The sequence below is a fragment of the Lithobates pipiens genome, unplaced genomic scaffold (genome assembly GCF_037356315.1).
Source record: "Lithobates pipiens isolate NorthernLeopardFrog02 unplaced genomic scaffold, aLitPip1_a1.2 Scaffold_35, whole genome shotgun sequence".
Taxonomy (NCBI): Eukaryota; Metazoa; Chordata; class Amphibia; order Anura; family Ranidae; genus Lithobates; species Lithobates pipiens.
The window spans coordinates 14,576,659-14,589,696 of record NW_027507811.1 but is presented as its reverse complement, the minus strand read 5'-3'; the positions used below and the strand labels follow the sequence as shown (position 1 = coordinate 14,589,696).

At 42.3% G+C, this 13,038-nt stretch overlaps 1 protein-coding gene across 2 annotated transcripts; it reads left to right on the top strand.

Annotated features, from left to right (window-relative positions):
* The first annotated feature begins 1,456 nt into the window (after window positions 1–1,456).
* Window positions 1,457–12,696, top strand: LOC143955693 (uncharacterized). 2 transcript variants are annotated; one of them, XM_077465804.1, is made up of 9 exons: window positions 1,457–1,514; window positions 4,183–4,290; window positions 4,419–4,586; window positions 4,675–4,798; window positions 4,915–5,012; window positions 5,139–5,298; window positions 5,415–5,503; window positions 5,623–5,761; window positions 9,430–12,696. In XM_077465804.1, the coding sequence occupies exons 1-9, from the start codon at window positions 1,500–1,502 to the stop codon at window positions 10,326–10,328; spliced, it is 1,800 nt and encodes a 599-aa protein (XP_077321930.1). In that variant the 5' UTR covers window positions 1,457–1,499; the 3' UTR covers window positions 10,329–12,696. The 2 variants fall into 2 exon arrangements, with proteins under 2 accessions (XP_077321930.1, XP_077321931.1); XM_077465805.1 differs by lacking the exons at window positions 4,915–5,012; window positions 5,139–5,298.
* The last annotated feature ends 342 nt before the right edge of the window (window positions 12,697–13,038 follow it).

Here is a 13,038-nt window from a genome sequence, read left to right as displayed (position 1 = left end):
TCCGACGGAAAGATTGGAGTGAAAAACTACTTTCTAAGTCCGCCGTACTTTTGGGTAAAAAAAGTCCGCCGGAGGCTACACACGGGGGGATTGTCCGGCGGACTTGAGTCCGCTGGACTTTTCCACCGGATTGTTTGAACGTGTGTACGCGGCATTAGTGGCACCCGGTGTGGTCTTCTGCTGATGTAGTCCATCTGCTTCAAAGTTCGATGCGTTGTGCATTCAGAGAGGGTATTCTGCATACCTTGGGTGTAACGAGTGGTTATTTGAGTTACTGTTGTCTTCTATCATCTGGAACCAGTCTGCCCATTCTCCTCTAACCTCATTTTCCTCCACACAACTGGCGCTCACTGGATATTTTCTCTTTTTCAGACAATTCTCTGTAAACACGAGAGAGGAGAAATCACAGAAATACGCAGACCAGCCCTCCTGGCACCAACAACCATGCCGCGTTCAAAGTCACTTAAATCCTCTTTCTTCCCCATTCCGATGCTCGGTTTGAACTTCAACAAGTCACCTTCACCATGATGAGAGACACACCCGTGAACATGACTACCCTCATCACTACGATCCTTTCTGCCACCTCTCCTGTCATAAATGACTATTCCCTTGCCAGCTGCTAAATGTCAACAAACCGGCCAGGGATGCTGGCTGACTTCATTGGTTACATATGGTCACGATGTGGTCATTGACGTCACCCAAGATGCCCACCGGGCTTGTTTACAACTTGATACAAGCTGGAAGGTGGCGGGAAGCTGTCATTTGGTGGCAGTAATGATACCACCAGTAAATGAAAGACATCCAGCTGTAGAAGACTGGGGTTCATGTGGGTTACACTTAGTCATATGTGGTCAATGACGTCACCCAGGACGCCGGCTTGCTTACAATTTGAAACAAGCAGGCCGGTGGCAGGAAGCTGTCATTTTAATGATACCATCTCTAACTGACTGACATATAGCTGTACGAAGACTGAGGTTCATGCAGTCAAACTGGCCAAAATGGAATTCTAGGTCTACACTGCAGGGGACTGAATGGAAAGGAATAAGGGGGCCTACCCTGTGGGGTTGAGATATATAGATGACTTGTAGAATGCTGACATTGGGAGAAGCCAACAAAAAGAACTTGTTGGAAATAAAATATTGTATTGGGAAAAAAAAAAAATTGACATTGTAATAATCACTTTCATTTAACAAAAACATTGTAAATAAAACATAAAAAAATAAAATTATTTATATTATTTATTTTTATGGTTTTGGTTTAAAGATGAGTATTATATAATCAATAAAGATAACGAATGAACCAAGGGGCAGCAGTCAAAGAATTGAAAAACAATGTAGGCTGCAGATTTAATATTCTCCACAAGGAGGTGATTCTATGCATTGTCAGTGGAACGCACAGACAGGAAGTGATGTAAGATACAAACAGGAAGTGATGTCACATATAAATAGGACTTCCCGGGTGAAAGGTTAGTAGGAAGTAGAGAGGAGACATTGGTGGAAATGGTAACAGAGGAGGTAATAAGATATTATTTTGTATTTACACCCAGTAATCCCCCCGTCATGTCCGTCCTCTTCATCCATAGTCACTGTGATGTCTTTTATCTCCAGCAGATCCTGATACACGCACACAGACACATATATTTCAAGTTTTATAAACTATCAATAGCTACTGGTTATTAGATCAGATACATCTCAATTTAGCATTTTGAGTTGGATAAATGGTTCTATATTTAGGATGTATCCGGTCTATAAACCAGAGGCTCTGGATGGACAGTTGGATAAATGGCTCTATATTTAGGATGTATCCGGTCTATAAACCAGAGGCTCTGGATGGACAGTTGGATAAATGGCTCTATATTTAGGATGTATCCGGTCTATAAACCAGAGGCTCTGGATGGACAGTTGGATAAATGGTTCTATATTTAGGATGTTTTCGGTCTATAAACCAGAGGCTCTGGATGGACAGTGGGATAAATGGCACTATATTTAGGATGTACTCAGTCTATAAACCAGAGGCTCTGGATGGACAGTTGGATAAATGGCACTATATTTAGGATGTATCCGGTCTATAAACCAGAGGCTCTGGATGGACAGTTGGATAAATGACTCTATATTTAGGATGTATCCGGTCTATAAACCAGAGGCTCTGGATGGACAGTTGGATAAATGGCTCTATATTTAGGATGTATCCAATCTATAAACCAGAGGCTCTGGATGGACAGTTGGATAAATGGCTCTATATTTAGGATGTACCCAGTCTATAAACCAGAGGCCCTGGATGGACAGTTGGATAAATGGTTCTAGATTTTGGATGTATCTGGTCTATAAACCAGAATCTTTGGATGGACAGTTTGATAAATGTCCCGATATTTAGGATGTACCCAGTCTATAAACCAGAGGCTCTGGATGGACAGTAGACATGGGCGCCGTCAATAAATTTGTTTCGTTCCGTTCCATTACGGTTCGTATTAGAATTAATTCGTACTTCGTATTTCGTGTCCGAAATTCAATTTCAATTAGTACGAAATACGAATTGTCGTTAGGTTTGTTAACTTGTACCAACATTCTTTATGATGAATTTAAAGGCAAAAATATACCTCAATATGACAGTCGATGCTGATGGAAGTTTGGTTTCTATCCGAAATACGAAATTCCGTTGAAGAATTTTCTATCCGAAATACGAATTTTCATTTCGATGAGGGGCTCCCACCATCCCTGTGCTGTGCTGACTTCCTCCTGGGGATTCGTAAACAAAAGTTCGTATTTCGTACAAAATTCGGACGCATGGCATTTCGTATTTCGGATCCTCCCGAACGTACGAATTTAGGGAAATTCGTACGAATTTGAGATTCGTACGAAAAACTAATCGCATGTCTAATGGACAGTTGGATAAATGGTTATAGATTTTTGATGTATCTGGTCTATAACCCAGAGGCTATGGATGGACAGTTGGATAAATGGCTCTATATTTAGGATGTACCCAGTCTATAAACCAGAGGCTCTGGATGGACAGTTGGATAAATGGTTCTATATTTAGGATGTATCTGGTCTATAAACAAGAGGCTCTGGATGGACAGTTAGATAAATGGTTATAAATTTAGGATGTACCCAGTCTATAAACCAGAGGCTCTGGATGGACAGTTGGATAAATGGTTATAAATTTAGGATGTATCTGGTCTATAAACCAGAGGCTATGGATGGACAGTTGGATAAATGGTTCTATATTTAGGATGTATCCGGTCTATAAACCAGAGGCTCTGGATGGACAGTTGGATAAATGGTTCTATATTTAGGATGTATCCGGTCTATAAACCAGAGGCTCTAGATGGACAGTTAGATAAATGGTTATAAATTTAGGATGTACCCAGTCTATAAACCAGAGGCTCTGGATGGACAGTTGGATAAATGGTTCTATATTTAGGATGTATCCGGTCTATAAACCAGAGGCTCTGGATGGACAGTTGGATAAATGGTTCTATATTTAGGATGTATCTGGTCTATAAACAAGAGGCTCTGGATGGACAGTTGGATAAATGGTTCTATATTTAGGATGTATCCGGTCTATAAACCAGAGGCTCTGCATGGACAGTTAGATAAATGGTTATAAATTTAGGATGTATCTGGTCTATAAACCAGAGGCTATAGATGGACAGTTGGATAAATGGTTCTATATTTAGGATGTATTTGGTCTATAAACCAGAGGCTCTGGATGGACAGTTGGATAAATGGTTCTATATTTAGGATGTATCCGGTCTATAAACCAGAGGCTCTAGATGGACAGTTAGATAAATGGTTATAAATTTAGGATGTACCCAGTCTATAAACCAGAGGCTCTGGATGGACAGTTGGATAAATGGTTCTATATTTAGGATGTATCCGGTCTATAAACCAGAGGCTCTGGATGGACAGTTGCATAAATGGTTCTATATTTAGGATGTAAACTGTCCAACTCTCCATCCAGAGCCTCTGGTTTATAGACTGGATACATCCTAAATATAGAGCCATGTATCCAAATCCATGAATGCAACACACAAATGCAAAATTCTCTACAAAATATAGTATTTCCTTAAAGCCTGTAATATCCCAAGCTTTTTGAGATGTCCATGAAATGGAGGAACTGTGTGCAGATATTATTCACCACCAGTACAGTCCATATAATTCTCAGTTTGTTAATCACCTACAGAGAGAAGTGTCCTGTATGGATATCATGAGGATGGAGGAGGACCAGGATCACTGTATCACAAAGATATTAGACCTCACCATCGAGATCATCTACCTACTAACTGGAGAGGTGAGGAGGATTCCAGGAGGTCACATGACATCACTCTTATCTCTATTAATAAAACTGAAATGAGACCAAAGGTTTGATGGATTCTGAGGGTGTACATAGAAGTAAATTGTTACTGTCTGCTTTTCAAGGATTATGAAATAGCAAAGAAGACTTGTGTAGAGCGATTGTCATACAATTATCAACATGGGACATCCCCGAGCAATGTACCTCCACCTTATTTCCGGAAACCAGAGGTAAAATACAAGCGGAAAATTCTAGACGTCACCAAGAGGATCACTGAGTTGTTGACAGGAGAGGTGAGGAGGATTCTGGGAATTCTGGGACATTATCCAGTAACAGACAAGGGATGTGTCTGGATGGTGACTGTATCATTGTGTGTGTCAGGTTCCTATAAGGTGTCAGGATGTCACTGTCTATTTCTCCATGGAGGAGTGGGAGTATTTAGAAGGACACAAGGATCTCTACAAGGACGTCATGATGGACAATCAGCCGCCCCTCACATCACCGGGTAAGAGGAGACTTTATTGTAAAGGAGAGAGCAGTACGGAGGCTCCACCTAGATCCCCCATCATCTGATAAACACATAGAAACAATGTATTCAGTCAGTGTGTGTGTTTCCTACAGATGGATCCAGTAATGGGAACCCACCAGAGAGATGTCCCCGTCCTCTGTATTCCCGGGATTCCACACAGGAAGATCACAACTACGCACGCTGTTATCAGGTTGGTTGGAGCATCTAGAACATGAACGTGACTCAACAACGCAAGACAGTTTGAACCCTACAAAATATTTTATTTGTGGTCTAGTATCTTTAAACCTTATATTTGCCAAACATTTCCTTGGTTTAGGGTGACGATCTGATAGATATAAAAGTTGAGGTTAAAGCAGAAGAAGAGAAATATAAGAGAAGCGACCAGTCAATGGAAGAGGGTCCCATTATAGTGCCAGATGAAGTCAAGGAAGCTTTTCATGTCATGATGGACAATCAGCCGCCCCTCACATCACCGGGTAAGAGGAGACTTTATTGTAAAGGAGAGAGCAGTACGGAGGCTCCACCTAGATCCCCCATCATCTGATAAACACATAGAAACAATGTATTCAGTCAGTGTGTGTGTTCCCTACAGATGGATCCAGTAATGGGAACCCACCAGAGAGATGTCCCCGTCCTCTGTATTCCACACAGGAAGATCACACCATCCCCCACCATCATCAGGTAGGTGAAATATAAAGGAACGAGACTTCAAACTACTTTAAATACGATCTTCTATGTCTTCTTTTTGTTATTGGTGCCGATATTTAAGGATATTATTTTCAAACATTTTGTTTATTTAGGGTGAAGAACTTGCAGACGTGAAAGTTGAGGTTACAGAGGAAGAGGAGACATATTCCAGTTCTAATCCTCAGCCTACAGGGGAGGTTGGGGTGATGGAGTCACCCATAGAGGATGAGTCTTCTTTAGAAACCGGCACAGGTAACTAGTCATCCTAATACCCCTTTATTATCAGACCATTGTCCAACAGTTGTCAGCTCAGCATCGTAATAGTTTGACAGACAATCACTCACGTCCAGCAACACTGTGCCCGACTTAATTTTTTTATCACTTTTTTTGAGACAGATAAAGCCTTGTTGGGTGGTATTTGATAGCCACTGAGTTCTTACTTTTTATTTACTTTTATGAAGGTAAAAGGACCACAAATTTTGAAAGTAGCTTGTTTCCTTTACTTTTTATCATACGTTGTAAAATATGTCATATAAAATATGTCATATAAAAATGCCAGAAAAATACAAAAAGAAACCCAAATGACCCCTTTTTGGATAGTAAACACCTCAATGTGATCTTATTATGCAAAATTTTTTGGGGTGGGAAATGAAGAAACATGCTGGCATTGAGGGAGTAAAAGTATGGAGCTTGGTAATGGTGCATTCCGTACATTAACCACTTCCGGACCGCCCGCCGCCAATATACGTCGGTATTTTGGCGTTACATACCATTGTTATGGCAGCAGACAGCTGCCATAACCCTGGTATTTTCTTCAATGGCGGGCGCACCGTTTTGATATAAAAGTGGTCTCCGTGGCGGATTCGCCCCAAGATCATTTTTATAGGTAGCGGGAGAGGTGTCCACCCCCCTCGCTCTTCGCCTCAGTCATCTCCCCCGTTTACCGTATCCGTCGGTAGCAGTGGAAATGATCCGATACGATCCTATCCCCTGATAGGTAGGAAGTCGAGTGAGGGGAATGATGGCCCCCCACTCGACTCCATACCATTGGATGATGGGAGCGATGTCAAACGCCACTTCTGCCCAACAGCCTTTAAAGGACAATTTTATTATTGTTATTTTTTTTTTATTATTGCTTTAAAGTGTAAATGTGAAATCTGAGGTCTTTTGACCCAAGAAGATCTCACATTAACCCCTTCCTGACTGTCACATGATCTTATTTTTGCAAACATTTTTGGGGCGATATACAGGAACGTAGGGAGTGGTGAAAGTGTTAAAGAAAGTCCCACAAACTCGAATATCTGTTTCTGATGACCTGAAACCAATGAATGAATGACTCTCCTCCCTCTGAGGAAGGGGCGGGCTTTTCAATGTAAACAGCACATTGGTCATCATATCGATCACCGGGCATAGAGATGCTCGGATCTGCTCTGTACATTGACAAATGAGCCATCAGATGATGGCACGCCTCACAGTCATTAAACGGGTTGTAAACCCACAAGGCATTAACCTCCCTGGCGGTATGATTCAGTCTGGAATAAGGTGCTGAAAGCGGTACAATTATTTTGCATGGAAATCTGGCTTTTATTTTGTAGTCCTGTAATTCTTAGGAATAACGCTCTGAAATCTCTTCAAACCAGAGTCTAGTGGACATCCCGGGTATGATAAAGTTTATAATATAATAAAGAATAATAAAAATTATTCAATAATGTAATCAAATCCAAAAAAAAATGAAAAAGGGACATGTTTTGGTTGCTATGGACAATCTCCAAATTCCAAGCAGTAAAAAACAGTATTTATAATATAAAAGTGCATGCAGGGCATTGCACAAACCACTAGGGACAAAGGGGGTGTGTATTTTTTACTACAGCACTGTAATCTGTAAGATTACAGTGCTGTGTGTGTTTTGTGTCTTTTTACATTTTTGAATTTGCCGCCGTTCTCCGCTCCCGTGCGTCGTAACGTCGCAGGGAACGGAGCTCGGCGGCATTCGGCACTGTGAATCGAGCGCAGGACGGCTCGATCACACAGCGCGGCGGACATCGCTGGATCCAGGGGACAAGGTAAGTAACGTTACCTGTGTCCTCCCCTGCATCGAGCGGTGCAAGCCCGAGTCTGGCTCGGGGTTACCGCTATTGTAATTAAAATTCCAACCCGAGCCAGACTCGGGATTACCGCTAAGGAGGTTAAGGGGAAAAACCTTCTCTGTAGTGCCACCCCCCAGAGCCCCTGTTTTACTTACCTGGACCCGGTCTTTCCAGTGACGGGAACGAGCACAGCAGCTCCAGCTGCTGTCTCAGGTCCTCATTGGATAGATTGATAGCAGCAGGCGGGGGGGGGGGGGGGGGGTCCATCTCCATTCCTCAATATAACGTCATTTACCAACAAATGAGGAGGAGATACTGTACACCATATGAAAGGTCCATCTCCATTCCTCAATATAACGTCATGTTCCCAACAAATGAGGAGGAGGTACTGTACACCATATGAAAGGTCCATCTCCATTCCTCAATATAATGTCACGTTCCCAACAAATGAGGAGGAGATACTGTACACCATATGAAAGGTCCATCTCCATTCCTCAATATAACGTCATGTTCCCAACAAATGAGGAGGAGATACTGTACACCATATGAAAGGTCCATCTTCATTCCTCAATATAACGTCATGTTCCCAACAAATGAGGAGATACTGTACACCATATGAAAGGTCCATCTCCATTCCTCAATATAATGTCACGTTCCCAACAAATGAGGAGGAAATACTGTACACCATATGAAAGGTCCATCTCCATTCCTCAATATAACGTCATGTTCCCAACAAATGAGGAGGAGGTACTGTACACCATATGAAAGGTCCATCTCCATTCCTCAATATAATGTCACGTTCCCAACAAATGAGGAGGAAATACTGTACACCATATGAAAGGTCCATCTCCATTCCTCAATATAACGTCATGTTCCCAACAAATGAGGAGGAGATACTGTACACCATATGAAAGGTCCATCTTCATTCCTCAATATAACGTCATGTTCCCAACAAATGAGGAGGAGATACTGTACACCATATGAAAGGTCCATCTCCATTCCTCAATATAACGTCATGTTCCCAACAAATGAGGAGGAGATACTGTACACCATATGAAAGGTCCATCTTCATTCCTCAATATAACGTCATGTTCCCAACAAATGAGGAGGAGATACTGTACACCATATGAAAGGTCCATCTCCATTCCTCAATATAACGTCACGTTCCCAACAAATGAGGAGGAAATACTGTACACCATATGAAAGGTCCATCTCCATTCCTCAATATAATGTCATGTTCCCAACAAATGAGGAGGAGATACTGTACACCATATGAAAGGTCCTTCTCCATTCCTCAATATAACGTCATGTTCCCAACAAATGATGAGGAGATACTGTACATCATATGAAAGGTCCATCTCCATTCCTCAATATAACGTCATGTTCCCAACAAATGAGGAGGAGATACTGTACATCATATGAAAGGTCCATCTCCATTCCTCAATATAACGTCATGTTCCCAACAAATGATGAGGAGATACTGTACATCATATGAAAGGTCCATCTCCATTCCTCAATATAACGTCATGTTCCCAACAAATGAGGAGGAGATACTGTACATCATATGAAAGGTCCATCTCCATTCCTCAATATAACGTCATGTTCCCAACAAATGAGGAGGAGATACTGTACATCATATGAAAGATCCATCTCCATTCCTCAATATAACGTCATGTTCCCAACAAATGAGGAGGAGATACTGTACAGCATATGAAAGGTCCATCTCCATTCCTCAATATAATGTCATGTTCCCAACAAATGAGGAGGAGATACTGTACACCATACATGATATGAAGAATACCTGTAATATATATTTAACATTTCTTTCTACAGATGGACACGATGTTCGGAACTCTAAAACCTCTGAGGGACTTTTTATTTTATCTCCATCTTATAATGTAGAAGATATTGTCCTCACACAATGTTCTTCAGTAGTCCATTCCGTTATTTATAATATACATCACAGATCTGACCATCTGAAGCAATCAATGGACCCCTCTAATCCGAAGGAATCTTCACATTCTGTGACTCCAGAAATCCATCTAAAACCTCAGAGTACGGATGGATCTATAAATCTATCCAACCCCCAGGAATCTTCTTTAGGCCACACCGGGGAGAGTTTATTTTCATGTACAGTGTGCGGGAATTCCTTCACTGAACTTGGAGAACTTTTTATGCACAAGAGAATTCACAGGGGTAAAAGTTCTAAACGTTCTTTCTCATGCTCAGAGTGCGGGAAAGTGTTCAATCAGGAAAGATTTCTTCTAAGACACAATTTAACTCATACAGGTGAGCGTCCGTTCTCGTGCTCAGAGTGTGGGAGAAGTTTTAGCCTAAAAGAAAACCTTCTTCGACACCAGAGAGTCCACACAGGAGAGCGTCCGTATGTATGCTCAGAGTGCGGGAGATGTTTTGGTGAAAAAAAGAACCTACTCAGGCACCAGAGAATTCACACGGGTGAGCGTCCTTTTTCATGTTCAGAGTGCGGGTATTCCTTCACTGCGAAGGGAGACCTTGTTAACCACCAAAGAAGTCACACGGGTGAGCGCCCTTATTTTTGTTCAGTGTGTGGGAAATCTTTCATTCTAAGTACTACACTTGCTAGACATCAAAGGACACACACAGGGGTGCGACCTTATTCGTGTTCAGTGTGCGGGAAAACCTTTAGTGAAAAACATGCTCTTCTTAAACACGACACAAGTCACAATGACGAACATCCCCTTTCATGTTAAAAGTGCGGGAAATGCTTTATTCATAAAGAAGACCTCTTTTGGAGACCAACAATTAACATGGGTGAGCTTCCTTCTTCAAGATCAGAGTGCAGGAAAGGTTTCCTTGGCAAATTAAAACTTGTTAGATAAGTCACACAAGTGAGAATTTTTATTCATATTCAGTGTTTCGGAAAGGTTTCCCAGCAATTCATGGAATGTATACCGGTCAATGTATTTTCTTCATGTTCCAAATGTGGAAAATGTTTCATTTAGAAGGTCCATCCAGGCAAGAGACGTAAACGAGCAACCCTTATGTCCTGACAGACTCCATGGCAGCATACGTTTGGGTAGTTCCACCCTCGTTCCTACCCCATAGAACCCCAGTCCTACAAATATTGAGGCCGAGCTTCTTTTTTTGTCCTCCTAGCTCATAGGACCATTTTGTTTGAAGTTTTCCTACCATCACACCTTTAGTGACCAACTACCTGCCACCTAACTTTGATGAGCCTCTATTGCTCCCATGACTGGCAACTCCTTCAAGTCTAAATGGAGATACACTATATTGCCAAAAGTATTGTGACGCTTGCCTTTACACGCAACATGAGCTTATTTCCATCTATATGTGTTCCCTTGGGTTGAGGTCAGGACTCTGTACAAGCCAGTGAAGTTCCTCCACCCCAAACTTGCTTGTTCATGTCTTTATGGACCTTGCTTTGTGCACTGGTTGCGCAGTCATGTTGGAACAGGAGTGGAACAACCTCAGACCATTCCCACAAAGTTGAGGGAGAAGATTGAGCAAGAAATTGTCCAAAATGTCTTGGTGTGCTGACGCCTTAAAAGTTCCCTTCACGGGAACTAAGGGGCCAAGCCCAACCCCTGACAAATCAACCCCACACCATAATCCCCCCTCCACCAAAATCATCCCAAAGGTGTTCTATCAGGTTGAGGTCAGGACTTTGTGTTTGCCGGTCAAGTTCCTCCGCCCCAAACTCGCTCATCCATGGACCAGTGAACAAAGCAAGATCCATAAAGACATGGATGAGCGAGTTTGGGGTGGAGGAACTTGACTGGCCTGCACAAAGTCCTGACCTCAACCTGATAGAACACCTTTGGGATGAATTTGGTGGAGGACTGGTTATGGTGTGGGGTTGTTCTTCAGGGGTTGGGCTTGGCCCCTTAGTTCCAGTGAAGGGAACTCTTAAGGCATCAGCATACCAAGACATTTTGGACAATTTTATGCTCCCAACTTTGTGGGAACAGTTTGGGGATGGCCCCTTCCTGTTCTAACATGACTGCCCACCAGTGCACAAAGCAAGGTCCATAAAGACATGCATGAGCAAGTTTTGGGGTGGAGGAACTTGACTGGCCTTGACAGAATCCTGACCTCAACCCAATAGAACACCTTTGGGATGAATTGTAGCGGAGACTGCGAGCCAGGCTTTCCCATCCAACATCAATGCCTGACCTCACCAACTGCGCTTCTGGAAGAATGGTCATACATTCCCATAGTCACACTCTTAAACCTTGTGGACATCCTTCCCAGAAGACTTGAAGCTCTTATCGCTGCAAAGGGTTGGCCAACTCAATATTGAACCCTACGGACTAAGACTGGGATGCAATTAAAGTTCATGTGCGTGTAAAGGCAGGTGTCCCAATACGTTACAATATATTACCTATCTTAGGTCTCAAGCTGGTAGTTCCTGAGGCTCTCCCTCTCCCCACTCCTTTTTTACCCTTTTTTCCTCTCCACCTTTCTTGACCTTCTCCATCCTCCTCTACTCTTCTCTCTCTCAGTTTCTTTTCCTTCTCTGCCTGATTCCTTCTTCTTTCTTCTGCTAGCTGTTTACCACAATAGACGCTCACGTCGCCTAGTCGAGAGATGGCCAATGCCTGCACCCCCCCTCACTGATCTTCTGTTTACAAATAAAATTGCTCTATCTCTAAGTTAGCGGGTTAAACCCATTCCCCCCCCCCCTTTCTTTCTTTCTTTAGTGTTCTTATTTGTTTTGTTTTTTGTTCTTTTTCTATTGCACCTTCTTTACTCCGAAGCTTCAAATACCACGAGCACGAGCTCCTCTATTGCCTTACAGCCTGAAGACCCCCCCACCTATTACAACCTGCTACATCTTGTCCTGTTCCCTACAAACGCTCAAGTATGGACCACGCGTTTTACGCCTATACCTCTGTTTTATCTGTGCACCTTACACACATTCCAACCTATGTTTTAAGATTCATCTTCGCTCTCTCGGTTTTGTTTTGTTTTGTTTTTCTTATTGTGCTATTGCATATCTACCACTGTTATATCCATTTGTCTCTAGTCCAGGTATGGACCTATGTTTGTATTACCCCCCCCTTTTTTTTTTCTACTCAATAAATCATTCAACAAGAACTTTTCCTACCATCGCTGGTTGGGTCATTCCAGCTAGCCAATAGGCTTATAGAGCTTAGGTCTTGGTTCCTACGGAAGCAGTGACAACGCACTCAACCAGAAGTGTGTAGATTTGGCGGGCTCGCTGTGAAAGGGCGCCAGGAATGTTTGTAGACATCATGACGATGTCTTCCATTAGGGCTGTTCTGGCTCATTGTGGGGTGTAGACATGTGCATTGAGAAAAAAATGTGTTCATTTTCGTGTTTTTGCTTTTTTCAGAAATTCGTAAATGCGAAAATTCGGATTTTCAAATTTACGAATTTTCAAATTTTCAAATTTACGAATTTTCAAATTTACGAATT

Coding starts and splice junctions, on each gene's coding strand:
- LOC143955693 (XM_077465804.1), top strand. Junction 4,799..4,914: donor GCCGCCCCTCACATCACCGG/GTAAGAGGAGAC, acceptor TGTTTCCTACAG/ATGGATCCAGTAATGGGAAC. Junction 5,013..5,138: donor ACTACGCACGCTGTTATCAG/GTTGGTTGGAGC, acceptor TCCTTGGTTTAG/GGTGACGATCTGATAGATAT.